Genomic DNA, 20,542 nt, shown 5'->3' with positions numbered 1-20,542 from the left:
TTGTTATGTTTGTTTGCTTTTTTGTGATGGGTTTATGTGTTTGTTTGCTTTCATTTCAAAGTTTCATTTCTTATGGTACTGGACTTTTATGTATAAATTAGCTATGTTTTTATAGAATCGGTTAAACCTGTGTTTTTATTTAATTTCTTCTTTTTTATAGCCCCATCTAATCATATTCTCCTAATCTACCTAAAATTTCAGCAAAATCTTTTATATCAACATTAGCACCACCTTTATTAAATTTAAAATTAATTAAATTTCCCCTTGAATCTTCTTTACAACATCCTAACATATCAATTAAAAATAAATCATTTAATGGAGCTTTTGTTTGTGGATCATTATCTAGATTTAATTGTGTTTTAACTGTTTTGAGATCTGGTAATGTTAGAACGAAATCATCAGGATTTTTATCTGGTGATGATGAATTTATAAATAATTTCCAACTTTCTCTTATATGTGCCTCATTATTTCTAAATTTTATCAATTTATTTAATTGATTTATTAAATTTTCTAAATCAATCATATCTAATAAATCATTTGATGATTTTGCTGAAGTGGGAGTTATTGTAAAAGATCTTAATAAATTTAATGTTATATAATGTTTTGAATTAGTTGGTTCTAGCACCAAGTCTTTCCCATGTAAGAATTGATAGTAATATTCAATAACTTCGTCTATATCTTGATGAAATATTAATGGTATCTTGAGTTGCTCTAGTAGTATTGGTAAATCTTTTAATAATAAATCTTCTTGATCTTCTCCTAAATAATTTGTATATGCTTCAATTATTTCATCTTCGATTTCCGGATCAACTGTTGTGAATTGTTCTGAAACAGTGAATCCTCCTTTCTTTTTCTTTGGTGGCATTTTGGCTAGTGGTTTGTTTGATGTGTGGTTTAGTACTTCTGTCAATAAGAATCGTTACTCAGATATTACGGACTTTTAATTTTCAACGGAGATAAAAATTACGATATCGGAATTTTAAACAACATGGAATTTTCAGATCTAAACTTCGATAATTAAAAAATGACTAATATCGTGAAAACTCAAGTACGAAGACACTTCAATCAAGTCGAATTGACAAAATGACAAAATCCTCCACTGACTTGCCATCAGTTAAAACTTCATTAATTGAAGTCACAGACAAATTATCTAATCCACCATGTAGAATTTTTTTCAAAAATGAATATTTACAACCATCAGGATCTTTTAAATTAAGAGGAATTGGATATATGTTAGAACAAAAAATCAAAGAAGCTAAGAAATTAAATAAATCAAAAGTTATTGTATTTTCATCATCTGGTGGTAATGCAGGTTTAGCAGCTGCTTATGCTGCAAAATATTATAATGTTGAATGTACTGTTGTTTTACCTACTGTTTCAACTCAATTGACTATAAATAAATTGAACGAATTAGGAGCTAATGTTATTGTTCATGGTGATCATTGGGGAGAAGCTGATGAATATTTAAGAGAAATAGTTATGAAATCAATTGATGAAAAAAATGATTATCCTGTTTATTGTCATCCATTTGATGATGACTTAATATGGAAAGGTCATTCAAAAATTGTCACTGAAATAATTGAAGAGAATCAATTACCTAACCTAGATAATGTTAAAGGAATTGTTTGTTCAGCTGGTGGAGGAGGAATGTATAATGGGTTAGTAGAAGGTTTGAAAAGTCTTAAAGAAAATGATATTCCAATATTAGTAATGGAAACATTACAAGCACCTACTTTTCATGAAACTATTGAACAAAATAAATTAATAACATTAAAATCATTAAAAACACTAGCATCTTCATTAGGCTCACCATATTTATCATCAAAAGCATTTGAAAATTATAAATCACATCCTACATATTTAGGATTAATTGATGATTTAGATGCTTTAAAAGGAACTATTGATCTATATGATAAATTTGATATATTAACAGAACCTGCTTGTGGTGCTTCTATTTCAACTGTTTTTGATAAAAAAGATTTATTAATTAAAAATTTTAAAAATTTAAAAAAAGATGATATTATTATAATAATTGTTTGTGGTGGTTCTAGCGCAAATGAAGGGACTTTAGATTTTTATAGGAAGTTAATAAAAGATCAATGATATAGAGTGTTTTAATAGAGTTATAGATTTAAAAATGTTTCACATGTTCTTCTATGTCTGACTTATAAATTTATGACACTTAATTTATTTATTATTTTTTTTGCTGGGGTAAAATTGATTATCAAATTAATTAATCCGTACTACTAATTTAAGTAATTAACAAATTAATACGTTTTAAGATTAGCAAGCTCATTCATTAATTATAGCATAACAACAAGAAAGTTTCAGAACATTCTATAAAACGGACAGAGCAGCTCTCACGAAACTCAAGTCTTTCTAATCATAATATCAAACTTTGTGATGTCATCTAGTTCCACCACATGGTTTAATTTTTGGAGTAATACTACTACAACTGACAATACTAATGATAAAACTACAACAAATGAAACTGCTTCTACAGATCAATCAGTAAAAGTACCGAACCAAGCATCTGTCAGCAAATCATCAGGCAAAATACCGAACCAAATAGCTGTTATCAAATCGAACTCACCAAAAATAAAAGCATTATCAAATGCCTCACCAATAAAGAAAAAACCCGCAACTTTATCAAAACTGGATAATTTAGGACATAGAGCTTCAACTACATCTTTGGCATCAATGACATCAGGTAACTGGCTTAGTTGGAAGAAAGAACCAACAACATCATCGAACTTTAAAGACGATCAAGACATAGATGAAGATGACGAAAGGCGAGATGAAAATGATGAAGAAATAGAAACAAATGATGAGGATATTGTACCTGATGACAATGGAGATGAAGTTGATGATCATGTTAGAGGAGATTCAAATACAAAAAAGGGAATCAACTGGTTCTGGAATGGAACTAATAATTCTAAAACAAATTCTAATACTGCTTCAAATTCAAATTCGAATATAGGAAATGAAAATAATGACGAATCAAATCAAAGTCAAACCCAAAATTCAACCCAAAATCCACCTCAAAATCAAAGTCAAAGTCAGAGTAAAAGCAAAGAAAGTAAAATACTCAATGCAACCAACACAATTTTAAATTCAACTCCATCTATACCAACTAAAGAAGAATTAAGCAATTTTGCTAAAAAAGTTCCAGATGAAGTACAACGAGATGATGCAGTTTTATATAAACCTCATGATAAAGCAGCTCAATTCAATCAAATCAATACTCATAAAAATGAAAATTTAAGAGAAAATATTATAGTACCGGATTGGAATACTTGTCTTCCGACGGCAAATGAAGGTCTTCATGTTTTCCAATCATCATCAACTTCAAATCAAAATAATTCTAATCAAATTATACGGACAGATTTGAAAAATTGGAGACAATTTTTAAATTTAATTTCAAGTAAATTTGGCTTTTCAGCAGGACCACTTTCAGATTCAGATACTTCAAGTCAATCTGATAATGATAAAGCAGAAGAAGATTTTGGTTTACTCTATGAAAAATCTTATAAACTTTATGGAAAATCATTAGCAATACTACCTGAAGATAAAAGAGCATGTTTACCAAATTATAATAAATATTATCGTGATGTTGATTCACCAGTTAGAAATGAATTACCATCACAATATGAAGAAGATCAAAATGATCCAAATTCCATATCTATAACAAATGATGCAATGGGGAATTTATTAATTAATAGTTCAAATAATAAACGCAAAACTTTACATCAATCATTTAATACAGAAATTGTTAATTATAAATCTGGTCCATTAAAAAGAATTAAAAATGTTTTAATCATAGGAGTTCATGGGTTTTTCCCAACAAGAATGATACGACCATTAATTGGAGCACCAAAGGGAACATCATTAAAATTTGCAAATGAAGCAGAAAAAGCTGTAATACGTTATTGTGTTGAAAATAATCTTATAAATAAAGATCAATCAGATGTAAGTATTCAAAAAATTGCATTAGAAAAAGAAGGTAAAATATTTGATAGAGTTCATTTTTTTACAGAAATTTTACAAAAATGGGAAACTGAATTAAATAATGCTGATTTTATTTTTATTGCTTCTCATTCTCAAGGTTGTGTTGTATCAATTATTTTATTAGCTAGATTAATAAGAATGGGAATATTAAAAGATCCCATACATAAAAGAATTTCAATATTAGGAATGGCAGGAATTAATAATGGACCATTTTATGGTGTTGATAAATCATTTTTTATGAAAGCTTATTCTGCTATTGAACATGATTCATTAAATGAATTATTTGAATTAACTAAATTTGATTCACCTCAATCAGTTGTTTATAAAGAATCTATAAGAACAATAATTAATGTGAATGTTAAAATATGTTTCATAGGATCTATAAATGATCAATTAGTTCCTTTATATTCAGCATTAGCATCACATATTTTCCATCCAAATATTTATAGAGCTTGTTATATTGATTATACTTCAGCTACACCAACATTTATTGAAAAATTAGTTTCTTTATGTTCACAATTATTAAATTTAGGATTTTTTGATAATAATGTTATAAAAGAATTAAGTACTTCATTGGCAGGACCATTGACAGGTGGAGGACATTCAAAAATTTATAATGATGGTAAAGTATATGATTTAGGTATAAAATTTGCATTAGATACTGATGATTTAGTTATACCACATGATGGAAAAATTGATTATGATGATTTTGATAATAGTGAATTACCAATATCAAATCAAGTATATATAAAGGAATACAATGTTGGTAAAATTGGTACAAATCCATTTGTTTTACCTTGGTGTTTAAGAGGATTTTTATTTAATGTTGAAAAGAATTGGCCAACTAAAAATTATCATAACAATAAAAGAAATGAAGGAGGTTTAACTAATGGATTTACTGAAATTCATGAATTATATGAAATTTTTGATAACTGGAAACCAGATACAAAAATTTATAAAGAATTAAAATTTAGATTAAATGGGTTTAGGGCGAGTAAGTTATAGCAATAAAGAATAGTCCATTCTTATAGATTGATGCTCTTGTTTCAAATCTTATAACTCTAACAAATTTTTGAGCTACCAAGTCTCTTTTTGTCGTGCAATTACTCAATGCAATTACACAAAAAATCAATTTTCTAGGTAATGCATAATCTCAAGATGATGAAACCATTATAAACATCTTTCCATAATCATAAAGCCTTATCATCATGTCAGATTACGAAGATAATGCATTCAATGAGGTAGCAGAGAATTATGAAGATTTTGATGCACCAGATCATTTTTCAGATAATGAATATGAGGAACCAAATGGAGAAGATGTACAATTAAAAACAGATGATGGAAGAACAATAATAAATGGAGGTTTGGGACCAGATGATGCAAATAATGCACAACAACAACAATCACGTAAGAAAACAGTTAGAGAACTAGCTATACCGAAAGACAAAAGAACTACAACACCATATATGACCAAATATGAAAGAGCAAGAATATTAGGTACTAGAGCTTTACAAATTTCATTAAATGCACCTGTTTTAGTTGATATTGAAGGTGAAACTGATCCTTTACAGATTGCAATGAAAGAGTTAGCTCAAAGAAAAATACCATTAGTTATAAGGAGATACTTACCAGATGGATCATACGAAGATTGGGGTTGTGATGAATTAATCGTTGATATATAAAATATTTGAACCAAAATTGGATTTACAACACTGTTGAAGAAACCAACAGACTCCAATTTGAGTACCTTTGCTTTACAAAAGGAAAAAAACGAAACCGTGTATTATAGAAATATGTTTTTCTAATTTAAAATTTATGAATGACAGATTAGCATATACTGAAAAATAAATTATCAATTGCAAACCATGTTTGACAGCATTACAGATAATGTTAGATAATGTTCTAATCTCTTAAGCTATATCGTCAACTTTCAACTACATATTTGAATACCAGTTGGTAGCCATATTACAAACGCGTTTTTAATTAAATAATATCGAACGAAATTTAATGTATATAGAATCTCACAAACTTGATTGAATTTGTACTACTAATATAACAAAAAATCAATTTTAAACATTTAAAACTGTGTTTTCCACTTGTTTTCATTTTATATCATTAACTTTTTAACCATTTGATCAAATTGATCAATAACATATTCACTTTAATCGAAAAATATATCACTTGATAATATTTATTTAAAACCAAAGATTCTTCACCATTGGTACAAAATCGAAATCAAAATCAAAACAAAATCTTCAAAACCAAAATTGATTTAATGAACAATTTATCAGATCACCATAAATAAAACTTCAACATAATTCAAAATGCCACTAAAACCAAATCTGAAAGGGTCTCAAAAGAGCCGAACAACGTCAAAAGAATCATCACCAATACTGACAGAACAAACCACATTTTCAACTGATTTGCAGCATTGTTTATTACAGTCATATACATTTAGTGAAGTCATGAAGGAATTCTCAAATCACCCGTGGCCACAATTAAGCAAAGAATGTTTCAAAATTATATTGGAAATGGAAGACGAAAATCTCAAAATTTTGAATATTTGTAAACTTTTAATTCATGGAATATTACATAAAAGAAGGTTTCCTTTTCTTTTTAAGGTAGATAGTGAATTTCGAATTCAAATAGTCGAGACCTATAGGAAACTACTTGTAGTGGGCTGGAGTTTGTCAGAGATAGAAATTCTTTTATTATTCTATTTCATCAATCGAAACTTAAATGAAGTCAAAAATTTATTCCCATATAAAACTTGTGATACATATTTTTCCTCAATACTCGAAACTTTACCAAGTTTTGAATCAAGCATTAATTTCAGTTTACACCATGCGCAACCTGATCGTTATGACTTAGTTGAGGAGACTATGAAATTTAATGCAAATGGTAATTCGAATTTTTATAAAGTAAATGATTATGTACTATCCATAGCTTCAATTCAAAGAAATGAAAGAAAGAAACAAAGTCAATTATTTGAATCTTATTTAAAGGATGATAAATCACAAGCTGTCAAATTTGAAGATTGTTTAAAATATGATCTTACGAGTGAAAGTTTACTAGAATGTTTTCCAGATTTTGAACTTCATGATATACTTGAATATGTTGAATCATGTCCAGAATTCAACCCATCAACCATAACGTCTGGTGAGAAAAGATTAATGAAAATACTTGTAGCAGAAAAAAACTCTTTAGATGAAGTGATTCCTTCATTCCCGTTAAGAGATAAACAAATCATTAAATCCAATTATCATGCCATGGTTTATGCAAGTGGTAAAGTTCCAAAATTTAAAAATGGAATAGAAAGATTAATATATGAACAAGGAATGACCATGAATACTGATTCTTCAGGAAGAAGGAATTCTAGAAGGAGTCTTCAAAGTGAATTTGATTTAGATATGTTACAAAAATATCAAAAACAAGCTAGAAAAATTGAATATATGAAACCTGTTAAGCCCGAAGGGAAAGAGAAATCACTACTCAAAAGTGAAAGGACTAAGAGATTGCATATAACTAAGAAAGAAAAAATAGAAAACAGAAGGGCTAAAACTAAAGAATTATGGATAAAAAGAAGACTATCTGGAACATCAATTGGATCTCAAACCGGAATTAGTAAAACACCAACTTTAAAAACTGAGATTCGTGATTTGAATGCTGGTTTTCAGCATTTTCAAACTGTTGCAGGCGATAGACAAAAAATTATAGAAGGTTCAAAAAGAAAACGTATTCAATCAATATTTTTTGAACCACTGACTGAACCAATAATTAAAAGAAGTCAAGTCAGACAAAATCAAAAAGCTCAAGCAAGATTACAATTAAAAAAAGAAGCATTATTAAAACGTAAAAATGAAAAATTAGTTAAAAAAAGAAAATATACTAGAAAAGTAGCATCAGATTTTGAATCAACTCCTGAACCAAGTGATGATGATTTTTTAGAAACTCAATTAGATGAAGTAAATCGTATCAGTAAATATGATCCACCAGATTTAAATGCTGATACATTAATTCCATTATATAATCGTCAATTATATATTGATTCTATATATCATGATGAACCATCACTTCCAACTTTAAATTTTAGAGATTTAAAAGAAAATGAAAGTATTAAAGATGCAATGACAAGTAATGATGGAACAATTTTATTTGATGATGGATTAGCAGCTCATGTTGTTGGATCTCATATTAAATGTTATAATGAATTACCAATATCATTTCCAACTTATTTTAATCAAGTTACAATTGATGTAAATTATGAACATAGTGTTAAAATTAGATTTTTATTATATCCTGAACATAGTGAACTGTATGTTTTAGCAGAACCAAAAGATAATGAATTAGATCCAGTTCTTGAAATTATGAAAGTTATAATGATACATTATGCATTATATTTTTCACATTCTGAAAAATTAAAAGATATAATAAATGAATATTGTCATCAATTAGAAGCTTCTATAACAGATAGTGATTTTACTGAATTTTTATATATTATTGATAAATGGAATTTATTAATGTTATATTTATCACCAAATGATTCATCAGCTTCAAAAATTTTAAAAGAAGGTAAAGATTTAAATGCAGGAGTAAGAGTATTATTAAATCAATCTGAATTTAAAATCCCCAATGTTGAAGAATTAAAATTAGATATATTTTATGAAGAAATATGTTTTGAATCATTAAGTCCTATATATGAACCAATAATTATTAAAGAAGAAGGAATAATAGAAGAAGATATTATTGATGATCCAAATTTAGATATTTCAATAAAAAATTTTGAAATTCCTGAATTAACTACTACTAAAAGAAATTATACAAAACCTTCAACTTATAATTCAGATTTTTTTAAAAGATTAACTACAAAAGATACAATTTCAAGATATACAATGCAACAATTATTATTAAGAGTTTATGCAAGAGTAGTATCAACAGATTCAAGAAAATTAAGATCTTATAAAGCATTTACAGCAGAAGTATATGGAGAATTATTACCATCTTTCACAAGTGAAGTATTAGAAAAAGTAGAATTAAAACCAAATCAAAAATTTTATGATTTAGGTTCAGGAGTTGGTAATACAACTTTACAAGCTGCATTAGAATTTGGAGCATGTGTTTCTGGAGGTTGTGAATTAATGAAACATGCATCATATTTAACTATATTACAAGAAAATTTAATTCAAAAACATTTATCTATATGGGGATTAAATAAATTAAATTTAAAATTTTCATTAAATCAATCATTTGTAAATAATTTACAAGTTCAAAAAGATTGTTTAGATTCTGATATTTTAATTATAAATAATTATTTATTTGATGGTGAATTAAATGCAGAAGTTGGTAGATTATTAAAAAATTTAAAAACTGGTACAAAAATTATAAGTTTAAGAAATTTTATATCACCAAGATATAAACCTACTTTTGATACAGTATTTGATAGATTAAGTGTTGAAAAACATGAAATGACTGATTTAATGTCTGTTAGTTGGACTGCTAATAAAGTTCCTTATTTTATTTCAACTGTTGAAGATGAAATTAGACCAGAATATTATAAAAAATTAGATAAACATGAAATTGGTTTATATAATGCTTTTAATTCAAGATCAGGTACTCCATCTATTATGAATGATAATATGGATATTGATGTGAATAGAGATGAAGAAATGGATATTGATGAAGATGATGAAGAGGAGGAACTTCACAATCAATTTGATGAAGAAAATAATGATGGAGAATCTACTCCACCAACTGATCAACATTCAGATAACGATAAATAAATAATTAAATAGACTCTTTTATGTATTTGCTTTTTGTAATATAAAACTATGTAAAATATTCTATAAAACATTATCATTATTTATTTCCCATTAGTTTCGATAGCTGCATTATTATTAAAATGATTAGGTTCAACAGATCCTATTCTTGAACTATTATTACTTGAATTATTTAAATTATTATTTAATTTTTTTTTTTTTAAAGATGGACCTTCAATTTCTCTTGATATAGCTAATAATAAAGTATTTATTCTTCTACTTATTTCTTGAGTAGTTCTTGATTGAATATACCAATCAAATTTAAAAATATCAGAATTTAAAATTTCTTGTTTAATTTTATCATATAATTTTTCATCATTTAAACCAAATTTATAAACACAATTTAATAAGAATTTATCTTCTGTTTTTGAATAAACTCTTTTTGAATTATTTGGTGGATATATAATTGTTAAATCTTCATATGGATCTTTTAATGATTCAATTTTTTGAGCTAGGAATTTTTGTTGATTTAATAATTTTTCTCGTTTTTTTTCCATAATATCTATTTGATTAAGATATTTTTCATATCCTTCAATCTGTTTATAATTTTCCCAAAATGTTTTTGAATATTTTGAAACTTCTTTTTTGGATTTATTACCTAATGCCTTTGAGATCTTATCATATGATTCTCTTCCATATTTTGCTGTAGCATGAATAAAATTTGTAAAATCACGTCTTGACCATGATAAAAAACTTTCATCAATTAATTTATTTTTATATTCTATTTCTTCTTCTGTTAATGGTATAGCGTTTTTTATTTTATCTTGTTCAATTTTTAATTTTTCTTCTCTTGTTAATTCATCTCTATCTTCTTCAACTAAAAATTCTTCATCTGAATCTCCAAAATCATCTACTGAATATTTAAATTTTATTTCTTTTTTAAATGCTAATTGTTCCCTTTCTAATATTTCTTCTAATTCTTTTGATATAAATTGATGATCTTGAGCTTGATATTGTTTTGGTTGTTTTGGTTTTACAACAACTTGTTTAGGAACTTTTTCTTTTACTGGTACATTAGGTTTTGATAATACATCTTTGTAGTAGTTGTCAACAGAATATGTTTGTTCTTTTCTTACTCTTTTTGAAGGATTTATCCAACTAAAACTATTACTATTATTATCTTTTTTTGTAAAATCTTGTCCATTCCATTGATATGCACTTCCATCAGATGTAAAATTTTGTAAATCTTCTAAACCTAATTTATTAAATTTTTCATTCATTTTATGAGTCTTTTCTGCACCCTTTTGTAAAATAGATTCAATATCATCATCTAAATTATTTTTCAGTTTTTGACCTTCAAATACATTTTTAGCACCATGTTGAATCATTTCAATTAAATCATCTTTTGAATTACCAACATTGTTATTAGCATTACTTTGTCTACCTTGTTGAATAACTAATTGATCCAATCTTAATTTTTGAGCTGCTCTTTCTAAAACTTTTTCTTCAATTGCATTTTCTGTAACAAATCTAAATACCTTAACTTGTTTTTTCTGACCAATTCTATGTGCTCTATCCATTGCTTGTAAATCAGCTTGAGGATTCCAATCTGAATCATATAATACAACTATATCTGCTGAAGTTAAATTAATACCTAATCCACCAGCTCTTGTTGTCAATAAAAATAAAAATTTAGATGAATCAGGTGCATTATATTCATCAATTGCTTCTATTCTATCTTCATGAGACGTAGATCCATCTATTCTACAATATTCATATTCTCGGAAAAAGCAATAATCTTCTAAAATATCCAATACTCTTGACATTTGTGAAAATATTAATACTCTACTTCCTTCATTTTTAAATTTTTTTAACATTTTATCAAGAATAACCATTTTACCAGAATTAAAAATTAAATGTTCATCTGTAGTATATGGTGGACCTGGCTCTGCACCATCAAATAAATATGGATGATTACAACATTTTCTTAATTGCATAACTATATTTAATAATCTTGTTTTACCTTCTCTTTTACCAACTACTCCATTAACTGCATCAATATCTTTTTCTAATAATTTTCTATACCATTCATATTGCATATCTGTCATACCCGTATAAACATTTGTTTCTATTTTAGGAAGTAATGATTTTTCAACATCTGCTTTAACACGTCTTAATAAAAAAGGAGATAATAATTGATGTAATTCCTGTATAACTTTATCTTGTTCTTCTTGTTTTTGTTTTTCACTTAATTCTTCACCATTATTTCCATTATTTTGTTGATCAAAAGTTTCATCAAATTGTTCAGAATCTCCAAATACATCTGGTAATAAAAAATTTAATAATGCCCATAATTCATGTAAATTATTTTGTAATGGAGTACCAGTAATTAATAATCTATTTCTTGAATAAAATAATCTTATAATTTGTGATAAAGAACTTTGTTCATTTTTAATACGATGAGCTTCATCAACTATTATATATTCCCATTTAAATTTTTTTAATGCAGACTTTTCTCTTAATACCATTTCAAATGAAGTTATTAATACATCAAATTGTGCAGTATATAATTTATCTCTTATTATTTCATTTCTAGATTCTTTATCACCTTGTAATACAACAACATTTACATCTGGAGTCCATTTTGCAAATTCTCTTCTCCAGTTATCTAATGTTGATTTCGGTACAATAATAATGAAAGGTCCATCAATATTTTTTATATATCTTAAATAACCTAAAAATGAAATTGTTTGTAAAGTTTTTCCTAAACCCATTTCATCAGCTAATATTCCTGATAATCTATTTTCATATAATGATATTAACCAATTTAAACCTTGGATTTGATATTCTCTTAATTTCCCTTCTTTTACATATGAAGGAGATTCTGTTATTATAGTATGTTGATTTTCTTCATCATCTTGATGTTCTTCATCTTGTAATAATTCTGCATCTTCTTCTTTTTCAGTTTTTCTTCCTCTTCTTCCCTTTTGTTTCTTGGTATTCTTTTTAGATTCTTTAAATGATCTTTGATTATCAATTTCTCTTACTCTTCTTTTAAATTCAGGATCTTTTGAAGCATTTAAATCAATAAATTTTCTAAATACAGAACTTAAACCTAATAAATATTGAAATCTTTTTGTTGCATCATCTTTATCATTTTTATATTCATGTTTTGCATCTACTTTTAGTAAAAATCGATTTATCCTTTCTTGAGAAGATTCTTCTTTTTTTGTATTATTGGTTTCTGTTAGATTATTCCCATTTGTTTGTGTCATTTGTGTTTAGAGTGTAGTTGATGATCTATTGGATAAATGATGTATGATGTTTAGTGTAATAAATGCTATGTAATGACGCGACTTGATGAATTGATTGATGTGATTTGATGTGATGTATTTGGTGGTTGCCAAAATTAATTTATATTAAAAACTGATTGGCAAAAAAAGAGTGGTGTTGATATTAAAAATTTAATTTCATTTTCAATTTTTAAAATAATAATAATTTACTTTACATTAATTAACTACTTAAATTAGAGTTGCAAAATCAAAGATAAAACACGTAAAAATCGATGAAACAAACACCTAAAGAGTAATTGTTTTAGATATACCCTAGTTAGCATTATCCATTGACAATCTCATCAAATTCTTACACTCAGTTCATTTGTGCAAAGAAGTTAACGTATATATGTCAAGACAGAAAAAATCACTGATCATTAGATTATAATTTTCAATGGGAAAAAAAAAGATTGTTTTTTTATGGACTAAGTAGACAATTATTGTTTTTTTAATGTTGATTTTGGTAGCACAAGATACTCTAATTAATGTAGGGTATTTATTACACAAAACTGAATATATATATAAACTAATACGAAACTATTTTCGTCTCTTAATTTTGTTTCATTCAAAAATTAAGAATTTTCTCGCTTTAAAACACAATACAATAAATTTAATCTAACATACAATTATTATATCAGGACATATGAAATTTTGGTTAAACTGTTTATAATTAAACACAACAATTACAAATATAACACATTTAACCACTCAAATTAATCAGAAAAACTCACTCTATTGAATCAATGTACTTTTATTGTAGTATTAGACCATGTTTACAAAACTGATCAAGACCTGATAATTAGCTTGTTGTGATTTAAAACTTCATAAAGATTAAATCCACCTGTATGACATTTCGAAGCACTTCTGCAGCTATGTCTAGACGAACATGAGTTTTATGAGACTGTCAACTGCGAAAGAGACTGCTCTTTAGCAACACCTCAAAGTGTAACACTCAAAATCCAAGCTATGCGCCCGTGAGAAACTGAAATTCATAATTTTTTCCAACTTACCCGATGTTTACCTACATTGAACGAACATCAGCTATCCAAAAAAGTATTATAAAATTTAAAATCGAATAATTACAATTAATTTTAGCCTAATCTGGAAGAAACTAATCCTGATTTTTTTTTTGGTAGAGGGAAATGGTCGCTATAATGGAAGTTAAAGAAGTATTCGATTTGGACAACTTCCTGTGTCCACATGACGCCAGGGTTCCCTGAATCTCTGAAAAACCCTACTTAAAAATTTTCAATTCTAAAAAATGTGGTTCAGCTCTACCTTGATCCAATTTATAGGCAAAATTGGAATGACATTAATATTGGGTAAAGTTTCCAAATCTTAATACTGGAGGAGTTGTTGGTTTAATTGTTCGAGATCAATTTGTGTGCAAATTACAACAACGAAATAACGATCGATGCTTTTTGGGGTCTTGAAAATGAATTATTTTGAAACTCTTTTAATGTAATTCAAAAGTACCATATATTAAATATTCCTAATATTACAAACAGTATTTGTTTTGGACTCTACATCGAAAGTCAAAGATGTAGGTAACTACAGAAGCTTTTAAATTGTGTACATATATCTGGACAATTTCCATCCAATGTATGTTTTTTGGGACAATTTGATTAAAATTTTTGAATCAACATTATGATCTAACACCTTAATATAATTAATAAATTCATAACATTTCAAATGTATTTTGTATGAGAAATATTTCACCGAATGTTATATTTAAAGATGTACTGAAGTTTGAGTTCAGAAATACTGCTTTTTGGTTGGAAAAGAAAGTCCCATTCATCCTACAATTTGGTCTCTTTAATTGCACCATTTTTTTTATTTTCTAAAAGTCTACAATTGATATAGAGATATGTGAGTAGCTTATTGGATTTTGAACATTCATTGTATGGGAGACAATCAACATTAAATAAATTGAGAAAGTCGAATTGAATTTGGGATTAACTACAGATGTTCAAATTCCGATTTAATTGGCTGCAAACAAAAAAAATTCAATAAACTCAACAATTGATTTCGGAAGTAGCAAATGTAAAAGACAAGGGTCTGTGGTGAAAATTGAACGAAAAATCGCCGTCTATTAATTTTTACCTTTTGAAACAACCTCTCTATTTATTTACAAATTCTATTTAGCGAAGAATAAATTCAATGTCGACCACGATAAAAAATTGGTCGACGATAAAAAATCCAACTTTAGCTGCTGCAGAACTTATTGCATTTGAATGTACAATTTTAATCAATTAGTCGATAATTCTCCAATCAATTTCACTTTCATCATGTTCAACTAACCAATTATTACATTTTTTAAAAACATTCAGTTCAAAAAATCCACGTCTTGCACTCAAAGGAGATGGATGAACAGTCTTTAATACTAAAAATTTATCATCTCTATCATCATTATTCTTCATCAATTTAATAAATGGTTCAATAGATTTTTGAGCAGGTGATCCCCATGCCATTATAACAAATCCATTTTTTTCATTTTCTAAATAATATTTAATAACTAATTCAATACATTTTTCAGTAAATTTTTCCCAACCTTTATTTTTATGACTATTTGCTTTATGTGCTTCAACAGTTAATATAGTATTTAATAATAATACACCTTGTTTACTCCATTTAGTTAAATTTCCACCACCTGGTATACCTAATGCTGATAATTCTTTAAAATTAGGTATTTTAAAACCAGGATAATCAATAGCTAATGTCTTGTAAATATTAATTAATGAAGGTGGCGGTCTATTTGGTTCTAATACTGAAAATGCCAAACCATGAGCTTGATTATGATTATGATATGGATCTTGACCTAATATTAAACATTTTATTTTATAAACTGGTGTTAAATTAGACCAAGAATAAATATTTTGAGTTTTTGGGAATATAGTCTTGGTTGAAGATTGTGATTTTAAAAATGATTTTAAATTTAGGAAGTATGGTTTTGTTAATTCTTTATGTATTAATGCCAACCATGTTATATTTAATGTGTTTATTTCTAATTGAAGTAACGATTTTTGCTCTTCTGTTAGACTATTTATCCAATTTGATTTATTAAACCCTAGTTTTTCACAAAACTCTATGTCATTTGGATCATCAACTGTTGGTGTATTTGTTTCAGTCGAGTTTGTTGAAGTATCAATTGATTCTTCAATCTTATTTGTACCAGCTAATTCATTTTCTTTACCAGTCTGATTTTCTAGCTTTTGTTTCTTTGTTTCAAGTGTTTCAATATCAAGGTAGGCTGTATTCGAGGTTCTTTTTATCATATCATTGGTGTAGTTTTATGTAATTTAGAAGAACTACAAAAAGTTTTGAAAATTTCACAAAAATAGACGTGTTTCAAAATTTAAACAGACTCGATTTACAACCAAAGAATAAGTGAGTACATCAAATCGTTTAATAAGTCTATAAAGTAATATGACTATTAGTCTATAAATCATCAAGGGTTAAAAAAGTATAGTCAATGGATAAGGATATCCACCATCTTTTCTCAACACTATACTAGTCAAACAACTAAACAAGATATATATCACCATAGAATTCAAAATAATTAACCAAATTCTTAATTTTTCATTTTGAAATTTTGAATTTTCATTAATTTGATATTCTCCTAATTTAATTAAACTTATAAAGAATAGTAGTAATCCTAAATAATTTGCACCAATTATAAAAATTTCAATACCATATTGATAATGAGTTCCTCCACTTATATAAACTAAAGAATTATCATTATTATTTTTAGTTAATAATGGAACTTTATTTTGTATTGTAAATTGATAACCAGATATAAATAAAATTATAAGTAAAATTGATATTATTGAAACTATAGTTTTTTTTTGAGTTGATGTTATAAATGATGGTCCCTTTTTTTTAATCAATATGATTACTGAAAAAGTAACTAAAAAAGTCTTGAAAAATCTTGATAATTGCTGATCATTAGTCTGTTGTTGTTGTTGAATTATAACATTTTTTGATAAATGTTCATTTAAAAACTCATTTAATGCATTTATTTGTTGATCTTCAGATAATGGAGGTGGATTTAATTCATAATGAGGATCATTTAAAATTGAATTAGATTCAGGATTAGCATTAAATTTTGGAGGTATTAGCCAAATATGAGGTATAGTTGTTAATTTTAATTCACCAAATATTTTTGAATTTGAAAAATCTTTTAAATTAATTACAATAAATATTAAATCCTTATATAGTATATAATTTTCATTATACCATATATTTGAAATTTTATTTATAATTGGTGATAGCACTGCACATAATTGACATTCATGTTTTGGATTTGATGATGTTAAATATAATAATGTATAAAATGGTCTTGGATTTATTGAATTTATAATTGATAAATCTCCATTATGTATTTGTATTACGTGATTCTTCGAGTTTGTGATCAATTCTTCTAGTTCACATAGATTGTCTGCTAATGTGTATGATACTAGGTTCGCGAGTAGTAGAATTACAATTGATATAAGTTTCATTTAATTGATGTTGTCTTTAAACTTTTATAACGGTTGATATTGATTGAAAAATCAAATTCTCATGTTTGAGTATGCAATGCGAACTAAATATAAATACGAGTTTCAGTAATAAATAATTCTATTAATTAATGCTATAAATCATACAAGTACATACTCCAACACATAATCTCTCCATCTACTCATCTATTACAAAATCTTCTTCTTCATCTTTATTAATTATTAAAAATCCTGTTGCTACAATGATTGCTCCAAATATATATAATAAATTTAAATCAAAACCTTTTAATACCCAATCACCAATCATTGCTAAAGGTATAGTCATTGATAATCCAACAGTAACAGTTAATGGGGAAGTTAATAAGACAGCATTACACCAACAAAAATCACTTATGAAAGTAATACTTGCATTTACAATTAAAAAAATTGACATAATTTTTTCAGAAGGTAATTGAAATTTTTCAATATTTGTAAAATGTAAAATAATTAAAATTGGCCAAAATCCAATAAGACAAATTAATCCAACAAATCCAAAAAATAAATGAGTATTTAAATTTCTTTCCTTTTTGGAGTTAGGTATTGAAATTTTAAATTTTAATAATATTGTATAGATACCATAAATTAATGCTCCTGATAAAGCTAATAAATTACCCCATAAAATTAATAAAGGTGAAAAATGTTTCCCACCATTATTTGGATTTGATTCAGATGTATCTGCTTTTGTTACTATTAATACTCCAGAAAAACTTAACAAAATTCCCATTATTTTATTTTGATTAATTTTTTCAACTGATACTAAATAACCAATAATTAATGTAAAAAATGAAGAAGTTGATGATAATATAGTTTGTGATGCAACTGATGTATAAGATAATGAAGCATTAGTTACTAAATTTGCCAGAAACCATAATATTATAAATTGTACAGATAATTGAAAAGTTTCATAAATATTAATATCTAATGAATTATTTAATTCTTCATCATTTGTTATTACCGTGTTATTTTCTTCAATTGATGAAGCAGTATTAGCTAAATTATCATCAGATCCATAATTTCTAATTAATCCTTCTTCATTTTTATTTGCAGGTAGTTTACTATATTCATAATCATTTTTAAATTTTTTTAAAAAATTTGTTATATTTAATTTTTTAATTTTTAAATATGGTATAATATATAATGTAAAACAACTTGTATTTATCCATGTTATAAAAAATGGTTTTCTATATGAATTATCTTCAACCATTTCATTTACTAAAAAACTTGATGATACCCATAGTATTACAACTGCTGATAAATTAATTAAACCTAAAAGCCATTTTTGACGTGAATGTAATGATGAATCAGGAATGAAAAATGCTTGTATATATCGTATTATACTTAGCCTTGTGTTTGATAATGTTGACATGAATTAAGGAGTGAGTAGCAAAGAATTAAGTGTTATGAGTAATACTAAGTTTGTAAGTATAATGATGTTTTAGCCTATCGTAATAAGGTTGTTTGTTATCTAAAGATTCTAAATCAATTTTTTTTTTCCTGATGTCACAAAATTGAATTATTCGACTTTTTTTTTTTCACCACAGTTCATAATTTATGTAAGTTTAATAAGGACGTGTTTCAGAATTTCAACTTAAATAATGCCACCGAAAGTGTATGTAATTCCAGTCAAAGAACCGACCCATTTTATATGTTGATCAACTTCTAACCTTAATTAGCAAAACACCAAAAACACCGAAAGTGAAAGTGGAACAACCTTTCAAATATGAAAGAAATTTAAATAGTAAATTTAAATTTGGAGCTCATGTTAATATATCAGGTGGAATTTATAAATCAGTAACAAATGCAATGAATATAGGAGCAAATTCTTTTGCATTATTTTTAAAATCTCCAAGAAAATGGGTTTCATCAGATTTAAAACCAGAAGATATAAAAAAATTTAAAGATCTTTGTAATTTACATAATTATAATTCAAGAACTGATATTTTACCTCATGGATCATATTTAATTAATTTAGGAAATCCTGATCCTGAAAAAGAAGCTAAAGCATATGAATCATTTTTAGATGATTTAAAGAGATGTGAATTATTAAATATTGGATTATATAATTTTCATCCTGGTTCAAGTTTAGATAGTGATCATAAAGATTCCTTGAAGAGGTTAGCAAAAAACATTAATAATGCAATTGATGAAACTGAATTTGTTAAAGTTGTTATTGAAAATATGGCAGGTCATGGTAATATTATTGGATCTGATTTACAAGATATAAAAGATGTTATAGATATGATTGAAAATAAATCAAGAATTGGTGTTTGTTTAGATACTTGTCATTCATTTGCCGCGGGGTATGATATAACTGATGAAACAAAATTACTTGAATTTTTAGATAAATTTGAGAAATTAATAGGTCCAGAATATTTAAGTGCAATACATTTAAATGATTCAAAAGCTCCATTAGGTGCAAATAGAGATTTACATCAAAGATTAGGACAAGGATTTTTAGGACTTGATGTATTTAGAGCAATATCAAATTGTGAAAGGCTAAAAGGTATACCGATAGTTTTAGAAACACCAGTTAATGATGATGATGATGATATATATGGAGAAGAAATTAATTTATTAGAATGGATGGAAGATTTATCAATAGATGATCCTAAATATATAGACCGAAAAGAAGAATTATCTAAATTAGGTGAAAAAGAAAGAGCTGAACATTTAAAGAAATTTGAAACTAAGAGTAACAAAAAGAAAGCAAAAGAGGAAAAAGACCAAGCTGATGTGACAAAATTGGTCAAGAAGAGGAAAACAAAGAAATAGTATTCTTTTTAACATATCGTGTTTATATAATTAATATCCGATTTATAGACTTGAATACACAGTGTAATGCCTTACGAATAAATTAATCAGTCGAATACAATTGGTAGCGACTTTTCTTAATTTTAGTTTTCAATTGATT

At 26.4% G+C, this 20,542-nt stretch overlaps 10 protein-coding genes across 10 annotated transcripts; 5 read left to right on the top strand and 5 right to left on the bottom strand. All coding sequences in view use genetic code 12, as the record gives it.

Moving 5' to 3' along the window:
* Nucleotides 1-166: 166 nt before the first annotated feature.
* Nucleotides 167-865, bottom strand: KGF55_005524 (uncharacterized protein; the record flags this gene model as incomplete). The annotated part of the gene is made up of 1 exon (XM_051760546.1): nucleotides 167-865. The coding sequence occupies one exon, from the start codon at nucleotides 863-865 to the stop codon at nucleotides 167-169; it is 699 nt and encodes a 232-aa protein (XP_051611814.1).
* A 218-nt stretch (nucleotides 866-1,083) lies between these two features.
* On the top strand, nucleotides 1,084-2,103 carry KGF55_005523 (L-serine/L-threonine ammonia-lyase; the record flags this gene model as incomplete). The annotated part of the gene is made up of 1 exon (XM_051760545.1): nucleotides 1,084-2,103. The coding sequence occupies one exon, from the start codon at nucleotides 1,084-1,086 to the stop codon at nucleotides 2,101-2,103; it is 1,020 nt and encodes a 339-aa protein (XP_051611813.1).
* Nucleotides 2,104-2,403: 300 nt separating this feature from the next.
* KGF55_005522 (uncharacterized protein) lies at nucleotides 2,404-5,013 on the top strand (the record flags this gene model as incomplete). The annotated part of the gene is made up of 1 exon (XM_051760544.1): nucleotides 2,404-5,013. One exon carries the CDS (start codon nucleotides 2,404-2,406, stop codon nucleotides 5,011-5,013), a length of 2,610 nt encoding a protein of 869 aa, XP_051611812.1.
* Nucleotides 5,014-5,216: 203 nt separating this feature from the next.
* RPO26 (DNA-directed RNA polymerase core subunit) lies at nucleotides 5,217-5,690 on the top strand (the record flags this gene model as incomplete). The annotated part of the gene is made up of 1 exon (XM_051760543.1): nucleotides 5,217-5,690. One exon carries the CDS (start codon nucleotides 5,217-5,219, stop codon nucleotides 5,688-5,690), a length of 474 nt encoding a protein of 157 aa, XP_051611811.1.
* Nucleotides 5,691-6,332: 642 nt separating this feature from the next.
* DOT1 (histone methyltransferase) lies at nucleotides 6,333-9,788 on the top strand (the record flags this gene model as incomplete). The annotated part of the gene is made up of 1 exon (XM_051760542.1): nucleotides 6,333-9,788. The coding sequence occupies one exon, from the start codon at nucleotides 6,333-6,335 to the stop codon at nucleotides 9,786-9,788; it is 3,456 nt and encodes a 1,151-aa protein (XP_051611810.1).
* An 80-nt stretch (nucleotides 9,789-9,868) lies between these two features.
* On the bottom strand, nucleotides 9,869-13,039 carry ISW2 (DNA translocase; the record flags this gene model as incomplete). The annotated part of the gene is made up of 1 exon (XM_051760541.1): nucleotides 9,869-13,039. One exon carries the CDS (start codon nucleotides 13,037-13,039, stop codon nucleotides 9,869-9,871), a length of 3,171 nt encoding a protein of 1,056 aa, XP_051611809.1.
* A 2,309-nt stretch (nucleotides 13,040-15,348) lies between these two features.
* Nucleotides 15,349-16,371, bottom strand: KGF55_005518 (uracil-DNA glycosylase; the record flags this gene model as incomplete). Its single annotated transcript, XM_051760540.1, has 1 exon — nucleotides 15,349-16,371. The coding sequence occupies one exon, from the start codon at nucleotides 16,369-16,371 to the stop codon at nucleotides 15,349-15,351; it is 1,023 nt and encodes a 340-aa protein (XP_051611808.1).
* A 180-nt stretch (nucleotides 16,372-16,551) lies between these two features.
* KGF55_005517 (dolichyl-diphosphooligosaccharide--protein glycotransferase) lies at nucleotides 16,552-17,595 on the bottom strand (the record flags this gene model as incomplete). Its single annotated transcript, XM_051760539.1, has 1 exon — nucleotides 16,552-17,595. The coding sequence occupies one exon, from the start codon at nucleotides 17,593-17,595 to the stop codon at nucleotides 16,552-16,554; it is 1,044 nt and encodes a 347-aa protein (XP_051611807.1).
* Nucleotides 17,596-17,770: 175 nt separating this feature from the next.
* Nucleotides 17,771-18,997, bottom strand: KGF55_005516 (uncharacterized protein; the record flags this gene model as incomplete). Its single annotated transcript, XM_051760537.1, has 1 exon — nucleotides 17,771-18,997. One exon carries the CDS (start codon nucleotides 18,995-18,997, stop codon nucleotides 17,771-17,773), a length of 1,227 nt encoding a protein of 408 aa, XP_051611806.1.
* Nucleotides 18,998-19,226: 229 nt separating this feature from the next.
* On the top strand, nucleotides 19,227-20,403 carry APN1 (DNA-(apurinic or apyrimidinic site) lyase; the record flags this gene model as incomplete). Its single annotated transcript, XM_051760536.1, has 2 exons — nucleotides 19,227-19,240; nucleotides 19,305-20,403. 2 exons carry the CDS (start codon nucleotides 19,227-19,229, stop codon nucleotides 20,401-20,403), a joined length of 1,113 nt encoding a protein of 370 aa, XP_051611805.1.
* Nucleotides 20,404-20,542: the final 139 nt, after the last annotated feature.

This window comes from Candida pseudojiufengensis (assembly GCF_024610245.1).
Source record: "Candida pseudojiufengensis strain CBS 10847 chromosome Unknown scaffold22, whole genome shotgun sequence".
Taxonomy (NCBI): Eukaryota; Fungi; Ascomycota; class Pichiomycetes; order Serinales; family Debaryomycetaceae; genus Lodderomyces; species Lodderomyces pseudojiufengensis.
Note: the sequence above shows the minus strand (reverse complement) of the source record. Positions and strands in the feature narration are given on the sequence as shown.